At 49.0% G+C, this 24,474-nt stretch overlaps 1 protein-coding gene across 2 annotated transcripts in view; it reads right to left on the reverse strand.

Annotated features, from left to right (window-relative positions):
* Positions 1-24,474, reverse strand: part of LOC143123262 (ephrin-A5-like) — a 58,974-nt gene that overhangs the window by 24,089 nt on the left and 10,411 nt on the right. Inside the window, exon 1 of one of the 2 annotated variants that reach the window (XM_076284531.1) lies at positions 24,189-24,414. The exons of the other annotated variant lie outside the window; for it this stretch is intronic. Coding sequence (XP_076140646.1) covers positions 24,189-24,262 — 74 coding nt within the window. The 5' untranslated portion in view covers positions 24,263-24,414. Of the gene's footprint in view, positions 1-24,188; positions 24,415-24,474 lie in introns of those variants that run through there. 2 annotated transcript variants of the gene reach the window in all.

Genomic DNA, 24,474 nt, shown 5'->3' on the forward strand with positions numbered 1-24,474 from the left:
TTTTCTTAGAGCACACCCAGCAGACGTTGCAATCACAAAAGAAAAGCCATCTTTACAGAGTCAACCGCTGTCTTGGCTTTTGCTGAAATACACTGCCAGGAGGAGGACATTTGGTAGCAGTGGACCGAGAGGAACACAGAAACAAACAAAACAGAACTGAACAGAACTCCCCCAGAAGAACTGCTTGAGTTAGCATCAACGCTAGCAGCTAAACAAACAACAGCACTAAAGACAAACAATGTTGTTGAGGCTGTTGTCAAGACTCTAGTTCCCCAAACGAATATTTTGATTCTGTTTAACACTCTTAGCTGTGGGCGCTTGTGTATTTGGTGAGTGTGTGTGTGTGTGTGTGTGTGTGTGTGTGTGTGAGTGTGGTGTGTGTGATTCTGTTCAACACTCTAGCTGTGGTCGCATGTGTGTATTTGGTGTATGTGTGTGTAGGTGTGGTGTGTGCTTGTGTGTGTGTGTGTGTGTGTGTGTGTGTGTCTGTGTGTGTGTGTGTGTGTGTGTGTGTGTGTGTGTGTGTGTGTCTGTGTGTGTGTGTGTGTGTGTGTGTGTGTGTGTGTGTGTGTGTGTGTGTTTGTGTGTGTGTGTGTGTGTGTGTGTGGTTAGAGCGGAACTTGTTTCCAGTCCCAGTGGATAAGTGGCTTGACGAGGATGGGGGTGGGGGGCTAACACGCGGCACTTACTCCCCAGTGAGTGTTAAGCGGGTGGGGGGCTCGTTTGGAAGGACAGGTCCAGACCTGCGGGCTGCAGGAAGTATCGATGGACCCCATAAAAGGAGGCTAAGCAGCTCTGTCACAGCGAGACTGATGATGTTGCTTTTTCTCACGGCAGGTAAGGCAGCTATAATCCTCCATTCTCTCTCTCTCTCTCTCTCTCTCTCTCTCTCTCTCTCTCTCTCTCTCTCTCTCTCTCTTTCTCTAGCTCTCTCTCTCTCTCTCTCTTTCTCTAGCTCTCTAATCAAAAGCAGGTCAGTGGTGACACAGCAGTGGAGCAGGCCCACTCCGACACACACCTCCAGGCGCTGGAGAGGAAAGAGTGAGTGCCGCGCAGCAAACACGGCCTAGACAAAGACTGTGTTTAAGAGCCAGCACACAAGTGAGTTCTCCTTCCTAACAGCTAATCCATAAACACACACACACACAGACACACACACTCAAATGTACACACAAACAGAAACATGCACAAACACATTCACACAAACTACCTTTCCTCTACCCCTTCTCTCTCTCTCACACACACACACACACACACACACACCTCTCTCTCTCTTTCTATTTCTCTTTCTGTCACTGACACACTCGATCTCTTTTAGCACGGGCCAGGGGCACCCATCCACCAGGGGGCTGTGTGTGTGTGTGTGTTTCTGTATGTGTGTGTGTGTGTGTGTGTGTGTGTGTGTGCCTCATTCCAGAGTGCCTGCTGGCTCCTGTCCCTCTGCACTTGTCACGCTGAAAACTCGGCCACTCCAAGGTTTCAGAGTCATCTGAAGAGTCTCTTACGGGCCCTGTTAGCGCGGGGGGTTGGGGGGGGTTAGTGTCAGGTGACAAATCCCTGCCTAAAGACTCACAGGGGGCCCCCTCCGACCCACTCCCCCCCCCCCCCCCCCCAGCCCCACCGCACCACCTCCACCACCTCCACTCCAGCCCCGGTGTCGGCACAATGGCTAATTGGAGAGATGTATTGGGGTTAAAGGAAGCGGGGCTTAATCAGTCTTTAGCACCATCTGGCCCCCCTGTTCTCTGGCCCGCCTCTCTTGCCCGCGCGCTCAGGCAGAAAGGGGGGCGACGCCGCTGAGAGGTATGGCCCTCGGTCGGTCCAGACCCCCCGTGGGGCGGAAGGGTCCAGAAGGCGGCCGAGCGGAGAGGCGGCGGGGCGGGTCACCGTGGCCAGTGCCGATGCGTGGGCCAGCCCGCCGGGCCCATAAAAGTGAGATGTTTTATTTTGGGGTTGTTTGGAGGGGGCACGAGCTGAGGAGCGGCAGTGCCCTTCCAGAAACAAAGACCAGATGTGGAGCAGGTTTCTATTAGCGCTGGCCAGGGTGAAACAGGAGGTTTATGGTACAGTATAAAAACACAAGGCCAGAGACGTACATCCTGAGCGGGCACAAACACACAGACACACACACACACACACACACACACACACACACACACACACAGATTTTGGCAGAGCAGCACTGAGTTTGGCTATCTCTCCACTGACGGATTAGCAGCTCTTTCTTAACTCCCTCTATCACTCTATCACACTTTTTTATCTACATCTCTCTGTCCCTCTCCTTCCCAGCCTCCCCCCTCCTCTCTCTCTCCCTTTCTCCTTCCCTCCCCCTATCTCTCTCTCTCTCTCTCTCTCTCTCTCTCTCTCTCTCTCTCTACCTGTCATCCCAGTCAGTCATTGAAGGAGATGGTCACCTCCCTTTCTACCGTGCTGGTGGATCAGAGAGCAGCCAGCCCTTTGGTCTGCTGGGGGCTCAGTGTGATCCATTAAGCGCAGACTCACATGGCTGATGGATGCTGAGCCCCGAGCTCAAGACTAACATAACACGCCAAGGAGGGGGGAGAGAAAGAGAAAGAAAGAGAGAGAGAGAGAGAGAGAGAGAGAGAGAGAGAGAAAGCCTCCGACTCCAGCCAGCCCCATTCTCTGTTTTCCCTTCCAAAGCCCAGGATAAACAGAGGCAGGACGGGAGAGGGGCTTAGAGGATTCCCGCTGTAAAGCGAGCCATTATGAAGGGTTAAAAACAGCTGTGGAGCGACTGCAGACCCGTCTCCGGCACACAGCCCCCAAACTCAGGATATACGACTGGAACAAAGTAAATGAGTGATACATAAAAAGAGATGAGGGGGAGGATAGAGACAGAGAGAAGAGAGAGAGAAAGAGAGAGGGAGAGAAGAGAGAGAGAGAGAGAGAGAGAGAGAGAGGAGAAAAGAAAGACATATGTTTGTCTGTTTGCTAACAACACACTCTTGTGTACTTTGACAAAATTGTATCCTTTCACGGTCATGCCAACTTCTTTGAAGGAGGAAGAAAAAGAACAAACAGAGAAAAACAGGAATTGGCTTGAAAAAAAAAGTCGGCCTGCCTCATCCTCTTTCTCTAAAAATACTGTTCCACTGCCACAGAGTTCACATTTCTCGGGAAGGGGATTCACCCTTGCTCGCACTCGCTGTGATTAGGCTGTCATTTCCCTCTGATAACCCCTGAGCACACTTTTCCACTGAGGAAAAACAGAATCAGCGCCATCAGTGCCATCAGCACCATCCATCTCGATGGGACAGATCTTTGGAAGACACCAGACTGCAGGCCTGCTAGAGCCATTTCCACTCTCCTCTCCTCCAGTCACTTCGACTCTTTCGTTTCTCCACTCAGGAGGGGAGGATGACGGGGGTGTGATACGGTGTGTACAACAGGTGGAGAGTGCATCAGACTCAGGCCCTCTTCATAGGCTGTGCATAGGTATTGTGATTGAGCCTCAGTGCTCCGTTCCCTATTCCTGTGAGAATGAGCTGCCGTTTGAAGTAAACATCATCATTTCCACTTCTCTGTGCTATCAAGCCCGTCACAGGGGAGAATTTGAAAAATGAGAGAGATAAAGACAGAGAGAAGGAGAGAGAGAGAGGGAGAGAAAGAGAGAGACAGAGAGAGAGAGAAGGAGAGAAGAAACACCTCCTACATGTTCCCAAATATCTCACTGAATTCTTAATGACTATCATACACACACACACACCACAAAGACACACAAACACACACGCACGCGCACACAAACACAAACACAATCCTTATCCAGCAGATAAGATTCACTCTGTTTATCCCCTTTAATGAGGCTAAAGCCTCTCTTCACAGACAGGATACATTCCATTCCTGCCATTCACACATTTAGCACACTCCTCCCGAGGGGAACACACACTCTCTTATACACACACACACACACACACACACACACACACACACACACATTTTCTGCTAACTTACTGTTGACAGGGATGGGAAGCCTCCAGGATACAGTGAGCAGAAACACAAACTGATGCACAGTCATACACACACACACACACACACACACACACACACATAGTCACACATACAGTCACACTCATTCCAATTGCATGACATGAACACACAAATCAGACCCTATGGAGTCCCTCTCTGCACACACACACACACACACACACACACACACACACACACACACACACACACACACACACACACACACACATCGTTCTTTCCACCACAGTGGCGAATAATAGACCAAAGCAACTACCTCGCGGACATGGAAACAAGGATGAGGCTCCATTACACCAACGCCATGTCCCCCTACACCACCCACCCCTCCCCCACTCGCCCAGGACTCCACAGGGTGAAAGACCAGGGGGAGAACAATGGTCCAGTGTAAGCGATCCAGGTGTGAACACGCCGCTGACAAGCTTCTCCTCGCACGCCGGTTTCCTCCAGGCCCCAGATTGCGGGCAACCCAGCCGCACACGGAGACCGCCGTTAGTGCCGGCGGAGAGTGCCGGAAAGTTTACACAAAGTCTTTTCCCCCGGACCGATACTTCAGAACGCTTCTGTGCTTTTGTGTTTGGAGTGTTTTTTGTTATCTTCCACCCCATCCTTCAATAAAATAAGCACTCCAGCTTGTCATTTAGTGTATCTGGGGCGGAGTGCACACACACTCACACACTCACACACTCTCACGCTGAACAGGGGCCACTCTCGGGGGAAGCGAGCGAGAGAGCGAGCTGGCAATCTGGGCTCCTCGTTCGCTCTGAGTCAGTGTTTGGAAATGAGGAGTGTGGTGAGAGGATGGGTGTGTGTGTGTGTGTGTGTGGGGGGGGGGGGTATCCATGCGCATCCACGCATCCATTATCTGTGTGAATCAGCACCTGGCCTCCATTCTGCTGTGACACATCATCTCTGTCAGGTGTTGCACAAGGCTTTCCCGTGAACTCAAGTCATGCAGGCATATCTGGCGCTTGAGCGTATACATTTTACACGCACACACACACGCACACACACACACATTCTATTGAGCTAGTTTACACAAGTGATAGCTTGCTGCACCCTTTCATGCACTCACACATGTCCATGTTGTTACACTGACTCAAAAACACACAGGCACAGAAGCACACACATGCACACGCAAACGTACGAAAACACACACACACACAAACACACACACACACACACACACACACACACACACACACTTCACAAGGTGCCAGAGGCCTCAGGCTGTCATGGCTGATCAGAAAACCCAGATCTGCGACCAAAATGGACTTTGTCTGCAACACATGAGGGAAGATAGCCTCCCATCTGCCCCTTATCTCTGCTGCAGAGCTAGCTTTAGCTGAGCTAGCGACAGTCCCTCGCTAAATACCCCTCCCATGTGCCCCTACCCCTGTGTCCCACATGAGGACCTGTACACCCACACCCCCAGCCCCCCCCCACCCCCCCGGTTTATCTCGGGAATGTGGGAATTTAATCTGTGGAACACTCGGGGGCTGGCGGAGAGGACCCTCTGCGTTGACAGTGGGACTCTTCAGGCGGACACCTTGGGGCAGATCGGAATGCTGGGGCTGCGGCTGGAAGCTCCGATTAGGGGCTGAGCTCAAAGCGTCGCCTTTCCACACATACCACGCACTCTGCAGAGTCTCGCACACACACACACACACACACACACACACACACACACACACACACACACACACACACACACACACACACACACACACACACAGAGCCCTCTCCCCTCACCCCAAACCCCGATTAGGCCCATGTTGCTGACCAAACAGTTGACTAAACACCACAAACACACCCAGCCCCAGAAGGCCACTTATGCACAATGGCATGTGCTAACCACACGCAAACACTCACACACACAAACACTCACACACACACACACACACACACACACACACACACACACACACACACACACACACACACACACACACACACACACACACACACAAACCTTCACACACTTCTTCACAAGTGTGGTTAAAGAATGAGAATCACTGGACACTTTAAAACACTCACTCTCACAGTCACACACAAAGGATTTATCAAAACGTAAAGAGCGCCTATCGCGGTTTGACGGGAGTAATAACAGGGGTTAGTCTGAAGGCTGGAGGCCAGATAGCTGCGCTAATGGCAGAAGTCAGCGGGGGAGTGAGCGCGGCGTGTCACGGGAGGTCAGGACGACGCTCGGCTGAATTAAATTACCCGCTTGAAATGTCAATAATTGAAAGGCAAAAACTGTCTGGAAAAATAATCACTCGAATTAAACGTAATCAATGGGGAGGGGACGGGGAGGTCACCCAGCGGAGCAGCTCCTGCCTCTGTCGTCCAGGAGGGGCCTGCTCCTCGTAGGAGATGGGGAGAGGGGCTGCTGATAAGGCTGGTGTGCGAGCTGCTGTGCTGAGGCAGGCAAGGGGGCCACTCTCCCTCTCCCTCTCCCTCTCTCTCCCTCCCTCTCTCTCTCTCCCTCTCTTTCTCTCTCTTTCCCTCTCCCTCTCTCCCTCCCTCGCTCTCTCTCTTTCCCTCTCTATCTCTCTGCTCCAGCAGAGACTGAGAGAGGGGTCTGTGGGGACAGGCCCCACTACGCTATCTCCAGCAGCCAGCTTTCTCTCACATTCGCATTCCCTCCCTTCTCTCTCTCTCCTGATCCCCTCACACCTCACTCTCTCTCCCTATCGCTCCTCACTCATTCTCTCTCTCTCTCTCTCTCTCTCTCCCTTCTCTCACACACACACACACACACACACATACATACATACACACTTTTTCTCACTCCCTATCTTTCTTCAGTCATTTCTCTCTCTCTCTCTCTCACACACACACACACACACACACACACACACACACACACACACACACACTTCCTCTCTCACACACACTCTGTCTCTCTCTCTCAAACCTCTGTAAGCCACTAACAAAACACAGATCAGTAACTATTGACACGCCGCCGCACACCCTGTCGGCAGCGGATTTATCTTCAAAAAACAAACGTCCAGTGAGAGAAAGAAGGAGAGGACAGACGGAGAGAGGGAGAGAGACAGAAGAAGAAAGAGGAAGAGAGAGACAGAAGGAGAGAGAGGGAGAGAAAGGTGATGGGGGGGCAGAAAATAGAGCAGAAGAGTAACAGTGAGAAGGAAAAGCAAAACTGTGAGATAGAGAGGTAAGAGACAGAAAAAAGAAAGTGAAGGAAGTAAAAGCGAGAGAGAGAGAGAGAGAGAAAGAGAGAGCACAGCACACATGCACTCCATCACTCGCTCCCCACACATCCAGCAGCAGGCAGTATTCCTGCCTCCCCATTTGCTGTCAGAGCAGAGGAGAGGAGGAAGAGGAGGCAGAGAGAGGACGAGAGGAGAGGAGGAAGAGGAGGAATGGAAGGGGTGGGAGGGGGGTCCAGCCGAACCTGTTTGACGAATGGCTCCCCTGTGGTTTGCTCTCTCTCTCTCTCTTTCTCTATATCTGTGTCTCTCTCTTTCCCTCGCTCTTCCCTTCCCTTCCCCTGCCGGTCGGCGCTCTCTCTCCTAATGGCCGTGGCGTTTGCCGGCGCACGGTGTCTGCCCATCAATAACCGCCCATCTGGCAGATCCAGAGGAGAGCGCGGATGAGACTCCGACGCACATCTGCTGAAGCACCGCTGCTTTACTGGCACCCTCGCTCTCTCTCTCTCTCTCTCTCTCTCTCTCTCTCTCTCTCTCTCTCTCTCTCTTTCCTCCATTCTCTTTCTCTCTCTCCATAAGTCTTCTTATTTCAGTCTTTTCACCAGCGCTCTGTCTTTCGCACCCCCTTCTGTCCATCACCCGCTTCTTCATTTTCATTTTCCTCTTTCCTTTGTTCCTCTCGTCTCCCTATAAATCTCCCCTTTCTCTCTCCTTGTCTCCTTATCTCCTCCTCCATCTCTCTCTCTCTCTCTCTTTCCGTCTCTCTCTCTCCATCTCTGCATTCCTCTGCACTGAACGGAGGGCATTGCTAATTCACATTGTTAGGCCCTGCCTCGTTAGCGTGCCGCTGCAGTACCGGCCGGCTTTATTTATTGCCGGGCCTGCATGTGTTTCCAGTGAGCTTAATGCGACGCAGATGCTGGCTGACGTGCGGCTTGGGTTCCACATCTCACCCTCTCACACACACACACACACACACACACACACACACACACACACACACACACACACACACACACACACACACACACACACACACACTCCCACCGCCCCCAATCACACACACACACACACACACACACACACACACACACAACACACACACACACACACACACACACACACACACCTACACACACACACACCTACACCACACACACACACACACACACACACACACACACACACACACACCTACACACACACACACCTACACACACACACACACACACACATACACACACACACTCCCACCGCCCCCAATCACACACACACACACACACACACACACACACACACACACACACACACACACACACACACACACACACAAACACACACACATACACACACACTCACACTCACACACCCTTCCAGGCCGGCTTCTGAGCCCGTGACCCGCGGGGAGGCAAGGACGAGTCGCTCCAGCACGTATTGGGTTTCAGTGCCTGATAACTGCCAGCACGGTAGAACAACGGGGATCAGCACAACACCACACACACACACACACACACACACACAGACACATGCATACCGAGACAGACTGACAGACAGACCGAGCAGGGCTCCAGACACAAACACATCCGAGACGAGCTTACACACACACACAAACACACTCGCACGCACACACACACACACACACACACGCATACACAGAGAAGGGGAGATATTGTGATAGCAAAAGGAAGACAGCGAAGGGACAGCGGGTAGTATTGATGCACAGTGTAGAGTGTTGACTAATCACTACTGATGACAACAACATTCTCTTACCTGAGCCAAAGGCCAGTCGAGTCCGAATGTCAAACAGCATCAGGGGCAGCAGCAGCAGCAGCACAGCACAGCAGGGATGGAGCGGAGATTAACAGGCGAAAAAGAGACAAGAGAGAAAAAACACAAACATTGGTTAGCTTTTTACAGTTTACAGCGCTTTGTTCTGCAATTCAATTACACAGGCTAACACGCACTGAATGGAGGAAGGCCTGGGTGGCCTTCCGGATAACCCCCCGACTTGGCAAACAAACCACAGTCAACATACAAACAGAGAGAGAGGCAGGGAGGGGAAAGAGAGAGAGTGCGAAAGACAAAGCCACAGAGAGAGACAAAGAGAGAGAAATAAGCCTGGAAAATATTTTTTGAAATCCTGAAGGTCTGGGTTTCTCTCGTTTGAGCCAATAGCCTTACGTCACATGGCACAGAATCGACTGACTTGTAAATTAAAGACATCGGCGTCCATCCTCTCATTAATTAAATGGCTGATTAAAGCCTAATGCTCCAAGCCTCAAGTCTGGATGGGCACAGTTGGTAATGGCAGTAAATTGCGGAGGACCATTAGACGTAGCAGAATCGCACCATAGAGAATTAAACTAAAAAAAGAAAATGCTGGAGGTTTACCTCATCACATGGAATCAAAAGGAGGCCCTTGACCCCTTCTGACCTTCTGTCACTTCATCCTGAGAGGCCAGTTATGACACTGTGTCCATTATCTAAATGGAGAGCACTCTGCCGTATTGATCAGAGACGGCTATCACTCATCTGCTATTGGCGGGTTCCCTAATAACCCTCTTGGGGGGTCGGAGGGCTAATGAACCCCTGACGTCCCTCGGCCCCCACTGAAAGAGATGCTGGCTCTCACGCCGGACCGAACACTCCTCTGGCTACGATTTAAAAGTGTGTGTGTATGTGTGTGTGTGTGTGCTTGTGTGGTGGGACGGGGGTTATGAAGACTAAATGCTTGCCCCGAGCTTTGATGTCTCACCACACGGGCCGTAGCGGCAGGCCCCTTATGGTGTCCAAATGTGCTCGTCAGAGAGAGCGGTCAGTGATTCATTTGTCCCATTCCCCCATTCACTCGCAGTTTCCATTTGGCAGCACTACAGCACTTTCAGTCGCCCAGCTCCAGAGATCCAGCGATGTGTGTATTTGTGTGTGTGTGTGTGTGTGTGTGTGTGTGTGTGTGTGTGTGTGGCGGAGGTGGGGGGGTCTCAGAGGATATGTAGTGAGAGGGAGATTGGACACATTTTAATGAAACCTATCATCATCCATTCCGTCACTGCTCCAGTGGCTGGCATTTATATCTTATTTCGACAAAATAATAAAATCCAAACTTCAATCTGAGAAACAGCTCTTTGAAAAGAAAAAAAAAAAAACGAGAAGAAATAACAATCTGAAGGACCAGGGGCCCCTCACCAGATCTCTTCTAGAAAAATCTCCTCAATATGGAGGCCGGGAACGCGAATAGCCTCACTAGAATCCCAGTGATCGCAGGTAATTCAGGCACATATGTTCTGGCAGAGGCATCCATGCTGAGGGGGGAGAAAAGGGCTGAGTAAGCTGGCGGCCGGCCAGACCACTGCTGGCTAATACTGATTTAAGGGCCCATCTCTGTGATATATTGATCTATTTGCAAGTATTCCACAGATCTAGGGTAACAGCGAGCCATACGAGCTCGTCTTGTGTTCCCAAGATCACAGAGGGAAAACAAGCAGGTGGTGGTGGGGGGGGGGGCACTGATGATATCCCCTCGCTCTGATGTCAGGACACACACACACACGCACCCCCGCACGCACGCATGCACGCACACACATACCTTACCACCCTCATCATGAGCATAATGAGATGTTTCACCTCCAGCTCGATGCCACTGTCTGTCTTTGTGATATTAATTCAGGGGAGTGGGGGGGGGGGGGCTTTTATTTGTTCGTTGAAATCTTAATATGATCCAAGGCGTAGCGTTTCACCACTGAACATGAGCTGAGAGCTGCATATGGTTCAACTCAGGGGATCCATGTCGATCCAGTTACATCCTCTGCAACCCCGCAACACAACACACACACACACACACACTCACTCAATAGATCGCAGTCACACACACACAGACACACAAATACACACACACTCACACTGACACACACACACACACACACACACACACACACACACACACACACTGCCTGATGACATAGCAGTACGCTGAGACATTTCACCTCCACTTGCCTCGAGGGCTGACCTACTGTCTGAGTTCGCCGCGCAATCTCGCTTTTGAACTTTTATGTTCATATCTGTCGCCTTGCATACCTGCGTGCAGCGCCGTCACCCTACTCCCTGGACCTGAATCCCGCACGATCCGGTTACAACCCGCAGAAACTCCACCCCCCCCCCCCCCTTGTGGGCACAACGACATCGGTGCTGGGCAGGGCGAAACCAACGGAACGCTCCATCACCTCGCACGCTGCCTCGGGGCTGTTGGCACAGTGGCAGGCCATTTGATACTGGTGCCACGGAGCTGTAAATTAGAGCAGGTGGAGGGCTCTTGAAGCGCTGATACCGCGCCCCGACGTAAATAAGATCAAGACGACGCGCAAACAGACAGGGACGCTGATAACGTCTGTGATAGTGGCACCACCGCGCGAGCCAAGATACGCCCCCGAGTTCTCACATGCAAACAAAAAGAGCCCGCACGCACACACACACACACAAACACACACACACACACACACACACACACACACATACACTGAATCCCCCTGTGGTAAACTACACACACCCTCTGTGTTTCTTTCAGGTTCCTCTTAAAAGGATTGACATTCCCTTGTACCCACTAATTGTCTCTGTGCTCCGCTGGCAGCCGAACAATCCCCTTCCTCTTCATAATGCAGATCTGCCAGAGAGAATACACCGCAAAGGACCACAGCCATGCACCTGATACACCCTTTCAACAGCTACGCGGGGAGATTACATCCCCCTCTCTGTTACCGCACTGAGAGAGACAGAGAGGGAGAGGGCGAAGAGAGAGACAGAGACAGAGAGGAAGAAAGAAAGAGAGAGAGAACGCAAAGAATGAAAGTGATTGCTTTTGTTGGGAGGGTCGGGGATTGTTTGGGGGCTGGGTGCTGACATTCACTCTATGAAGGGTGTGTGTGTGTGTGTGTGTGTGTGTGTGTGTGTGTGTGTGTGTGTGTGTGTGTTGGGTGTGTTGGGAGTTGAGAGAGAATGCTCTCTTGTTGTCATCCTTCTGATGACTGACATTTGAGCCCCTGACAGATTTTGACAGAGGAAAGGTCAGCGTGTCAGGACCTGCGGGGATCGGGCTTTGCCATGACATCAGGCCTCACCTAATAACGCACGCACACACACACACACACACACACACACACACACACACACACACACACACACACACGCCTCAGCTGGTGCCATGTCAGAGAGGCTGTGGGCTTCGGCGTCGCATGAGAGAGCTGCTCTGCTTACCGCCCGGTGCGTGCCATATGGAGCGACCGCACAGTCTGCACTGCACTGTCTGCTGGCCGACATGCCCTTTTTCCCTCCCTCTCTCTCTCCCTCTCTCTCTCTCTCTCTCTCTTTTCCTCTTTCCCTCTCTCTCACAGCCCGATATAGCAGATAAGCCCAATGCGTGTCTGTGAGAAATCAATGCAGGTGGGTTCAGGGGCGAAGATACTATCAGCAACGCCACTGGGTCTCGCCTTCCCGCGGGTGCCATGAGGGTGGGGTGGGGCGGAGACGACACACACATACACAGTGCAAGGTCGCCGTGGAGACGTTCATTTCTCTCTCTTTCTTTCTCTCTCCCAATCTTTCTCGTTTTTCTTTCACTCTGGCTTGAGAAGGATAGCCTCTGGCACCTGGGGAATTCACTGGCCTTTTAGTTGCAGAGAGAAAGAAGAGAGGGAGAGAAGAGGAGAAGAGAGGAGAGGAGGGAGAGAGGGGAATGGGGGGAGAGCAAATGAATAGTTGAGAGGGGGAGATCACAGCTGAGGCAGAGAGAGAGAAGGGGATTGAAGTTATTGTGGAGAAAGAGAAGAAATGAAAGAGAGAGAGAGAGAGAGAGAGAGAGAGAGAGGTAGAGAAAAAGAGACAAAGAAAGAGATGTCTCTTCAGATGTGGAGGTTAAGAGTGGACGGTAATCAGCTGCCGGTTCTTCCCCTGACCACTTCTCCCGCCACGGTGAGTCAGTGTCCTCAGCTCTGGCCAAACGGCGCCCACTGCACTTAGCACATTTCAAACACCTCATTTCATTCACCAGAAACAATACCTACACACTACAGTTAGGTAGTTGTTTTATTTTTTATTGTTTTATTTACAGCTCAAACAAAGAGTGCCCAGTCAGTCAGAGCCAAACAGTTTAGGTGTTTTTTTCTTTCTTTCTTTTTTTGGGCTGTTGTTGTTGTTGTTTTTGTTGGTAAGGTTATCGCTGGGCCAGCATTAAAGGGAAGCACATGTGCTGGCCGCGCATGAAAGGCCGTGGTCAGAGAAACGGAGAGGCTGGGAAATGTGCGTCTGCGTTCAGCTCCGACTTCCACCGGGCAGCCAGACTCTGCCACAGCCCAGAGCCGAGCACGTCAGACTTGCAGCGTTTCTGAAGCCTCATCAACTTTTATTAGCGGCGTAGTCATCAAGTGCAACAAAAAAAAGAAAAAAGATGTCGATCCCGGCTTTATACGACATTAACATTAACATTATGGGCGGATGGAGGGGGCTTTTCGATGTGGGCTCGTGTTTAGCAGCTGTTGTTCTCCAAGGGCAGTTTTTGCTGGCGATTTTTCCGACCCCAGTTCCCCCGACGGCAGTGTGCGACAGAGAGGGGCAGGCTAGCCCCAACAATCCCCACCGCTTCAAAGCACGGGCCCACAAGCACACACCACAGAGAGATCTAATGAAAGCCTCTGTGTGTGTGTGTGTGTGTGTGTGTGTGTGTGTGTGTGTGTGTGTGTGTGTGTGTGTGTGTGTGTGTGTGTGTGTGTGTGTGTGCGCGCGCGTGTGTTTGTGTGTGTGTGTGGACAGTGAGTTAGGCTGTGTTTATGTGTGTGTGTGTGTGTGTGTGTGTATGTGTGTGTGTGTGTGTGTGTGCAGTGTGTAAGTCTGTGCTTATGTGTATTCTCAGTGTGTGTGTGTGTGTGTGTGTGTGTGTGTGTGTGTGTGTGTGTGTCTCAGGGCCCTGTGTGAAATCCTATCAATGTCACAAAGGTCACGCTTGCTCAAGATAACCCAGAGAGATTGCTGTGAGATCCTGGGATTTTTCCCTCCTTTTCTTTATTTTGTGATTAGGTGTCATGAGAATTTCTCTGCTGTGACAATGAAGCCTTTCATGTGGTGGCCATCTTGTGCTTCCACGGCCGATTCAGGCCTTTCAGTGCCAGTCTCAGGCTGAGAATGGTCACCTCTTCCTCAATGCTCATTCAGGCCACGATGACAAAATACACCGACTCCTCTTCAACACACAGAGAACTCTAACCCTTTGTGTGTGTGTGTGTGTGTGTGTGTGTGTGTGTATGTGTACGCTGAGAGTATATGTAATTCCCACAGGAAATCCACGAAAGAAAGTTTGAGGTTTTTTTCTCTCCTTCTGTCGCGTCTATCCTCCTCTACTCAATGAATATAGAAGTGTCCATTTGGTCGGCCCCAGCTGCTTGCGGTGCGACTTATTGGACTGAGTTATGTTTGAGTGGACTTTGAAAAGGGCCAATGTCAGCACAGGGGATCACTCGGCTGAATGAAGCGGTATTAAGACGAGAGCTATCTAAACACACTCAGCCCACAGCTCGGCAAATATATCACCATGTTTACGGTGACCATGACAACTGATCTACGAATAGCACCCTGCCTGACGCCGACATGAAAAGGCCCGCCTTTGTAATTCGCGAACCATTTACACTGCAGTCCTTGTCCATCATATAATTTGAACGCTGACGCATGTTTAGCAAGTGGTGGACAGGGGGGATATGAGCAGATGACTACCAGCAAAACAAGCTCTAGTCCCAATAAATAACCTAAGTACTACTTTGTTTCAGTGTGTCTTTTTTGTATATTGCTCGAGCCAACACTCAGACTATTCTTAACATTATGGAGATGGGATGGGGTGGGGTGGGGTGGGGATCGGTGTCAAAAGGTCAAGATTCTCCAAATCTAATAAACAGTCGCTTCCTATGTGTCTGGCAGTCACACAGGGGTCCAAAATAGAGGAAGGTTTATGGCTAACAGTACGTGGTGCGGAGGGGGGGGGGGGGATACTGCCCCATAAAGCAGGCTTCCCCATAAAGTGTCCTCATGACAACATGACAAGCCGCTGTAATCTGAGGGATCATTTGCAAAAGCAGCAGACATGTCTGAGGCCACAAATTAGATGCAGGGCGGACGCGCCTGGACAGTGGGAGTGGGATGACACACAGCGCCTTTAATGAAGCTCAGCCACACTGGACCAGAACTCTAATGAGACCGGGATCTCCCACCCACTACCTCAGACAGCATGGCATCGGGTGTGTATTGTACGGGTTCATGCAGAGTTCTGGTAGAGTTTCTCGCTTTGCTATTTCAGTTTCACACGTTGTATTCATGTGGGTAATAAGGGAGAAACAAAGCAGCGCAAAAAAAAACAACAGCATGTTCGAAGGAGTGATTATTACAACCGGAATCAATCCCGTAGTTTGCATGCTGCTGTAAAAACAAATCTTACCAGGAAAAAGGAAAAGAAAGCAAAGAACAGGAAAGAAAAGGGAGAAGGAAAGAAAAGGACACAATAATAAGAAACATCTATACTCGGAACAGGCACACAAAACAAAATAAACATAGGCTAGGTTTTAATACAATTACGTTGGTTAGAATATCACTGTATGACATCAATAAGTCATGTGTTTCCCTCGTGATTGGTCGCCCTGTGAACCATAGAGGACGTCATCCCCCGCGCTCCCCTCTGGCTGTCCGAGCCCCCCATGGGGAGGGGTGTCGGGGCGTCTCGGCGCGGATCGGAGCGGGCTACTTTGTTATGTTGATGGAGGTCTGGTGCGGGTCAGCCTGGTAGACTGGGGCACAAAAGCGCCACTTGTGTCGGTCACGCTGGGCTGAGCCCAGGGGCGCTCGACCCTACCCACTGAGTTTCTGTACCGGAAGTCATAGTGCTGGTGGGGGTGGGAGTGGTGGGACAATGGGGCTTTTTGACCGCACCACAATTAGCTAAACACCCCGCATCCTCATATGGGGTTTGACAGGCTACGCACATTGTTGCAGTGCTTGCACAGAAATACTCTTCTTCTGGGAGAGGTTTTCTAGGCTCTGGATTGTGTGTGTGTGTGTGTGTGTGTGTGTGTGTTCGGGGTGTATGCGCGTGTGTGTGTGTGTGTGTGTGCGCGTGTGTGTGTGTCTAAAGACGTCCGTGGAAGAAAAATGAAAGTCTCGTTTTTATTGGATTGCACAAGCCAAATCGCATTGGATCACACGTCTGTTAGAGAGAGGGAGCAGCTGCAGACAGCTTAGCGCAGCCAGATAGGGGAAGAAGAAGAAGAAGAAAAAGGGGGCGATGGATGACTGACAGCTGGGAGGCTCTGGCGTGACCACGGAGCAAGACGACCTCTGACCTGGCCCCGGTTCAGCCTCAGAAAGCCCGCTTCCTTGGGAGGTGGAAGTGAGAGGCAGGGACGAGCCAGCGTGAGAATGTGAGGAAAAGGCCCCGCTGAGGCAGGGAGTCACACTTGGGTGTGTGTGTTTGTGTGTGTGTGTGTGTGTGTGTTTCCTCAATTTGTGTAAAACAGCCACTCTCTCTCTCTCTCTCTTTCTCTCTCGCTCACTCGACTAGGAGACCCCGCACATACGGGGGTGGAGTGGTCACTCTGGCGAGAGATCCCAATCGCCCAGCGTGTTGGTGTTTACTTACTCTCACTCACAATGCAAATGTGATGGCGTGAAGTTTATTTACAACTGGCACAGGCCAAGAAGCAGTCTGGTCCAACTCAACTGGCATGAAAGCGACACTTCAGTCACAATGGCCGTGAGCGAACTACAACACGTTTCCCCCTCATTTTTTTCTCTCTTAGTCTTACGAACATATGCAAAAAGCTGAAGAAAAGATAAAAAAAATTCTGAGACATAGCGTCAGAAGAGAAGAAGAACTTGAAATAGAAAGGGGGGGGGGGGGGGGAATCTTGAGATGCTTCAGAGAGATTCCGTGCCCGCTGAAATCTCGCTGACGTGCTGAAAAAGCTTTTCTTTGCCAGGGGAGGGACGTGTCAGACACAATTAGATGCCTGCAGTTCGGCACCGCATGGACAAAAGTACAACTTGTCTTCCCTCGTTTGCTCTGATTCCTCTGTGCAGGATTTTTTTCATCTGCTCTCAAAAGCCATCCATTTGAAAGACCAAAAAATAGAGCAAAGAACCAAACAAGTGAATGTGTGGGTGAACAAAAGTCACACACACAAACACATACACACACACACACACAAACTTCAAACGAGACATCGGCCTGACCAACAAACCTTGGCTGTAAAGCCAGTGAATGAAATTCCTATTAACATCTACAGGCGCTAACTAACTGATAGCCAAACATATTTGTCCATTATTCCTAAAGGCCCTAATGCGAGAACAAAAGCGGACAAGCTGTTATTCATCAGCGAGGATCACAATAGCAAATCTCGTCTGCATTACGGCTGCTTATGTTAAGTGGTCTTTCTACACCATTTCACTAATGAGTCCGGGCTATCACAGGCCAGTAATTTGATAGGCCTCGGGAGAAAACTAAAAACTGTGTCACAAAAAAATGAAAAAAAGCAAATGAACCATGATTCACACCCACCCCGGATCAACTCTCACAAGCTTAAAATATTTGCGCTAAAAACGCCATCATCGTCCCGGCCGATATACGCCACAGGCTTTTGCAGCAGGAATGCGGCCAAGCACTGTGCACTAGATGGGAGCAGTTCTTTGGCAAACGGACCGATTCAATTAGCACCTGAAAGACAGTGGTCTCCTCTGGGTAATTATGTCATCTGTTAGCCCGCTCTCTAATTGGAGTGTTCAGGGTGTCCATCTGCTGAACGTATCCGTCGTCGGCCACTCCTGACCGCCATCCAAATTTTCCAGCGCTACTCATTTGTTAAAACAATAGCCTCGGCAGCTCTTTCACTGTGATTATATTAGCCAGCTTCGAGCCTTGTGGAAAGGCTCGCTGTGAAACCCTTAACGGGTTACCCTCAAGTCCCTTGTCGTTCATTTAACAAAAGGCGCCACCATTCAGCGTGTTTTCATCATTGCCTTTGTCAGGCTTTTTTAAGGTAGAGAGGGGATGTGGTGGAAAGACATTAGGGTGAGAGAAGAGAGTGGACAATATAAAAGCAAAAGAAGCCAATCAATAGTTTTATGGGGAGCAATTTCATTTGGGAGAAGGAAGAACTAGGCAGCAGTCCCAGGGCTGCGGCCGTTATTGTCAGTGAAGTTAACCAGGTGCTACAGACTATCAAATTGAGGCTCTGCTTTCACTGGCCAACTCTTCAAGGCTTAACTGTCCACTAATGGTCTAAATCCACTTTCCATTGCTAGACTTGGCTCTCTCCCTCCCCATTCATTGAAAACATAAAGAATGAGAAAATGAAAGACCTTGAGTAAGACAAAACAAACGTAAAAACTCCAAAATACATATTCATCCGCTAACAATTCTACAGACGTGACTGACGCACTTTGTGGCTGGCTGAATGCAACAGTGTAAACAGCCTTTGTGAGAGCACGTCTTTCCCTCAGTTGTTTTCGAAGAGCTTTATCACTCACACGTAGATGGCAACACCCCAGCGCTACGATGACAGTACAAGGTGACAAGGTCTTCACAGTGGTTCCCCAAGCCCTATCGTGTGAAAGGCACCGCCGAGCCCCCACATGTGTTTACCTTTAGCAAGACACAGCTGACTTTTGGAGCCGATGTCTGGGGCAGATAAGCGTTTTCAAGGCATCATAAACATGGCGGAGCGTGGAGAGCAGCGATTAGCATCGGGCCGGAACCCAATCCTTCATGGGTGATACTGCTACTGCCCCAGCGTGAGAGAGGGTAGGGGGAGGAGAAGGAGGGGAAGTGGGGGGGCTCCGACGCGGCCGCGTAAAACCTCGGGCTTTAACACGGCTCGAACTGCCACAAGGTCAGCGTCGCACTCTTTCTTCTTTTTTTTTTCTCTTCTCCACAAGCGGAGTGATCTTTCATTCTCTCGGTGGCAAGAAAAGCCAGGAATAATGAACCGTTAGAGCCAAGATATCACGTCGCGTTTCACACGCGTCATCTGCAGTCTGGAGCGGAACAAAGGGCCAAAAGGAAAAAAACCCACATTGGGAGGGTCGGCGCTACAGCGTAAGCATTCATTGTGAAATCTGTTTGATTCTTTGTTATTCTTCCCCCTTCGGTGCCTTTTCCTTAGGTGTAGTGATAAGATTTAGTGGTAATGAGGGAGTTGGATTCAAACAGTTCACACGTCCAAGCCAGGCTAAAAGGCGTTCTGGATTGCACTTCTTAAAGAATCCCTCTTGAATTGGTCCAAAAATGACAGCACGCGAAGCCAACGAAAACCTCTCCCCAAAAAACAAGCCAGGCCCTTTCCTATTTTTTTATATTGCGGTGGAGTCGAAAAACACGTGAGTGCCGTGCTTTTCCAAGCGGCTCCTCCGCCCTGTCTGCCGACTCATTTTCACACCAAATGAAATTAGCACGTCCGTCTGGGCAAGGAGCGGCAACGCAAATTAAAATCACGCCGCGCGTCGCAATCATCTGAGAAGCATCTGGCCCAGCACTCCTCCATATGGAGGAGAGAACCACCACAGCGCCATATCACACCCATGCAGGTAGCGGGCCACTAGGCCCTGGATATCACAACCATGGCGAGAGAGAGAGAGAGAGAGAGAGAGAGAGAGAGAGAGAGAGAGAGAGAGAGACACAACACAACACTCTGATTGCAGAAACAACCACACATATACACCAGTATACAGAGGATGGAATTATGTGAGAAGGTATTGTGGTGCAAGGGGCAAAATGTTGTTGCAGCGAATGGAGCTTTCAAGAAATAGTGCAGCTCGTGCTCATGCACTCCCCGTGATCTCCTGGGCTGATCCCGATCTCATCTGATTTCACAAGCGCCACAGGAAATAAAGTGGGAAAAAAGCAGGGAAAATTACTGAACCAGCCAGCAGAACCTATACATCACATGGAGGGACGAGTCCTCTGAAGGGACCCGCCGGCCGTGTAGGATATTATCGGTGGAAGTGGCCGTCGGGGGTGGGGTTGGTTGGGGTGGGGTGAGACGGGGAGATGACATCAGAGAGCTCGAGCCTGACAATGGAAGCTGGATGATCGGGGAGCGGAGCTCAGGGCACTGCGCTGGGATGGGCTGGCCGACCCCCGTCATCTCAGCCCTCGCAAATCTGATATCAGGACCCGAAGACGGGAGCCAGCGGACGTGGCAGACTACTGGCGACGGAACAGAGGGAGGGGAAGGGAGGAGGTGGAGGAGGTGGAAGAGAGGAGGGGGAAGCCAGGAGGAGGAGGGGGTGAAATAGAGAGACGAGACATTCAAGGAAAGAGTAGAGGGCGGAGAGGGGGGGAGCTGTAATGGAGAGAGTGACAGAGACAGAAAGGGGAAAGGAGCGTGTTAGAATGTGAGGGGAGGCAAGTGGCAAATAGTGAAATGGACCGTGTGAGAGTAGAAAGAAAAAGAGAGAGAGAGAGAGAGAGAGAGAGAGAGAGAGAGAAAGAGAGAGTGTGTGTGTGTGTGAGGGTGAGAGATGACAAAAATGGGCTTCTTTGGCAGGGAGAGGTGCTGTATCCGCTTGCATTCTGGATCTGAGAGACCTGTCTAAGAGAGAGTGTGTAGGTCTTGGGCTGCGTTTGACTAATAGCGATGCTAATAGGAAAACACACAGAGTGGAGCACTCCCTTGTGCTTGCTGCCAAACTAGCAAAAGCAACACCCTACCACACATAAATACATGCACTACATATCATGGAGCACAGAAACACAAGCAAGCCAAGACACAAGCCCCATTACGAATCAAGCCATTCTCCCTGCAGTGGTGTCTGGTTTATTTGTTTCCGAGCTGTGATATCTTCGAGGCCACCATCAAATGCTACTGTGTCCTGTGCCTTTGTGCAAAGCATAGTGTTCCAGACCTGTATAAAATTACTGCCACAACTGCTCGCAAGGGGGGAAAGAATTTTGTAATTTCGCATTACTTCAACATTACACTGCTGTGGTTAGTACTGAGCGCCAGCCCAGTTTGAAGATTCTGATTAAGATTGCGAGAATGGAGCCATCTGGATTCGCCATCAGTTTAAAACACAACTCCGCTGTCACTGCCGAGTACACCACAAAATATTAATCACCTCACCAAGTTAAATGTCTCCACGATGATGGTGGAATGTCTAGCAAATGGCACATGCTAAAGAAAATGGTGACCCTGACCTTGATCTAAAAGCTCCAGCGCAACACTCTATCCAATCCCTGTCCGCATTGCACACCAACCCTGATAGACGTTTTACGGAGTTGCGCCCTATTGGTCTTCGTGACCTCCTGCTGAGTTCTCATTGGCCCACCCCTTCAGACTCCTCCTACCAATCCCTCAGTTCCATGTTCTACTTTTCACATACTGTAAATGTCTATGAGGCACTTCATGCACAACAGCTTTTAGTCACGCAATGTTCTTGAAAGACCAAACCAATGAACACAACAATCAGCAGCACGCCCACTAAAGTAAATGCAATAGGAATATACAGCCCCCTTACACTAGCCATTACCTACTTCAATCAACACAATCAATCACAATTTAGCATACTGTTTCTTTGGCGAAAAACGTCGACAAGCAATTGAGCAATTGAACAATTGAGATTTTCTACGACCACTGGCCATGGCCAATCTAAAGCTTCGCTTTTCACACAAATCACCGGAACCAGGAAGCTTGCCCGGGGCATCTAGTGAGGTGAGGTGCTGATGGTTTGAGAGGTGTGCGCCGTGGGGGCTGTGCAGTGACCGTCCCCTGGGCCTCGCGTGTCTAGACCTCACCGGCAGGCAAACCTTTGATGGCCCATGTGACCGAGTGCTGGTCACAGGACTCCTCGAGCTGGACTGTTACCGACTGGGGATTTATTTTATCAGTTTTTCTTTCGGTCTCTAATCATTTGTGAAGCTCAAGTGAGCATGACAGAGGAGAAGCGACAGACCCTGGCACGCAAGCGGGTTTAAGACGACAGTTAACTCTTTCACACACAAGTACAGATAGTCTATATTCAGCAAACACATTACTTATGCTAACTTTACTATTTACTTTACTTTACTACACAATATTTATGTTATTCTTTGGAAAATTTGTTTTTGAAATAAAAAATAGTTTTGGATATACTTTATATTAGGAGATTATCAGATTCATAGAATGTAACATAATACTTAATCATATTAAATGCATTAAATTATTTTGTCTGTATACTAAATTAAATTAAAACACAAACATGTTAAATATAAATCATTCATATATATATCTATGAAAATAAAAAAAATCTTTTAACTTATTGCATTTTTGCTTTCATGATTCCACTTAAAAAAAAAATGGCATATATATTTTTGTAGTAAAACACTAAAATGTAACCGAGAGTCAATGTTTTTTCTTTGCTTTTAACTTATTTTTAGCCTATTAGTAGATTTTGGGTGTTCTTGTAGAATGAGCATTTTTACAAATACAAATCATTTTTTACACAACTGTTTAAGTTCAAACACATATATTTCAGTCTATGTAGTATTTCTGTTATAAAAACGTATATCTAATTACAAAACAGATTTTTTTAAACACATTTTTATCTGCAAATATAGATAATTTTGTCATCAAATATAGTTTTCACATACTACAGTTATGTATACAGCCATACTTTATTTGTATGATTATTCTGTAAAGTATTAGCTCTTAAATATAATATTGTTGTGTGACAAGCATACTGCTTCTTGATTTCTGTCACACTATGAGCAAAACATGATTTATACAACCCCATTGAACGGTCACTTGAAGTAATTCAAAACACTACTGTCCATGTGGTGTCCCTACCATACAGTTTGAATACTTGACCCTAATCTAAACAAAGTCATAGACAGACACACACACACACACACACACACACACACACACACACACACACACACACACACAATTTCTGGTATATAAACACATACAATCCTCCACACTGTTCTGTTTACTGGAATTAGAACAGCGCCCATGCCACTATTTATACACCACCAAATGAATCATTATTTACACAACCAACTGCTGCTGTTCTCTCAAAGCCCATAGGGCAGAATATTCCAGCAAAATATTATGGAGTTTCCATGCTAGGACACATGGCTGTTTGCAGCTCAGCTGTATAGCCACAAATTAAAATAGTAAATTATTCCAAATAAAAATGAGCCAGCGTTACACAACCGGGCTTGATTTGCCGTTGTGGGGGCTAGGTCGTTCCAGGAGAGCGGAAAACTGTGAAGGGGCTAGAGGCAAAACCATAAAGATGGTTTATTTGTTTCCTGAGCGCGTTTGGTGCTTATGTTTCCATCGGAAGTCTTTATGGCCCTGCTGTAATATTTATACCTGAGACAGACGCTTGCTTTTGACTTACTAGTGAGAGTTCCTTTTTCCCCTCCCCATGACCACATGCACAAAGTTAAATTATAAGTCAGAGACAGTATCCGCATCGCCCTGTTTATTTTCATTAAAGTTATTTATTCTTACTTGGGGCTAAGACTGCTGTGTTTCCGAGGGCGGAGAGTTTTGGACAGACATGTGTTTCTTGTTCACACTGATATTCACACATTCTGAAATAATCAGGTGTGTTTTTTTTCTGTGAGTTTTAAAAAAAATCAAATTGTACTACATCACACAAAACCTTCCAAAACTGAACTTACATTCCCAGAGTACTGTTTCACAACTTAACTATTATGTTATTTCAATGGAATATTTTGGTTTCCAATAACTTAATAAATGTACTTTCAATATGCTACTGTGAATACCAAAAACCATAGCTGGTAACATAATGCCCATGAAACAGTGGTAGGCACCCAAACGCAGCAGTAACTATATGCATTTTAGAAGCCTTTTCAAATCACGTTAAGTGAACAAAATTCACAATGACAAGTCCCATGTTCAATTTCCCTGAGCCAAACCAGTCTTGAAGAAAAGAGTGATTAATACTGACTGCTATCAAATTCCTGTGCCTTATAACCAGTACCTTTGGTTGCCTTTTCTCCTGCCCCTTCCTTCTCTTTTCTTTTCAGCATGAATTTCAGGAAGAGATCCGTTCATTTCCTCAAGGGCTTTTTGGGAAAAGCAGTTGGGGCCCCTTTGAAACAAGACTACCCAGGTTATCAGTGGTCACAGCTCATTGTTTAACAGACAAAGTAGAGCTGTTCAGCCATTAGCACCTCTTTGTAGTGCCTGCTCTAGGTGTGACACACACCTTGTCACCGGAGACTCGGAGCCTGGGCGGGTATTTCCCCCCCTGCAATTGGCTGCAA

This window comes from Alosa pseudoharengus, unplaced genomic scaffold (genome assembly GCF_046254945.1).
Source record: "Alosa pseudoharengus isolate Yale_2024_CS ecotype anadromous, Long Island Sound unplaced genomic scaffold, YU_APseudo_1.1 YU_APseudo_1.1_scf_14, whole genome shotgun sequence".
NCBI classification, from domain to species: domain Eukaryota; kingdom Metazoa; phylum Chordata; class Actinopteri; order Clupeiformes; family Clupeidae; genus Alosa; species Alosa pseudoharengus.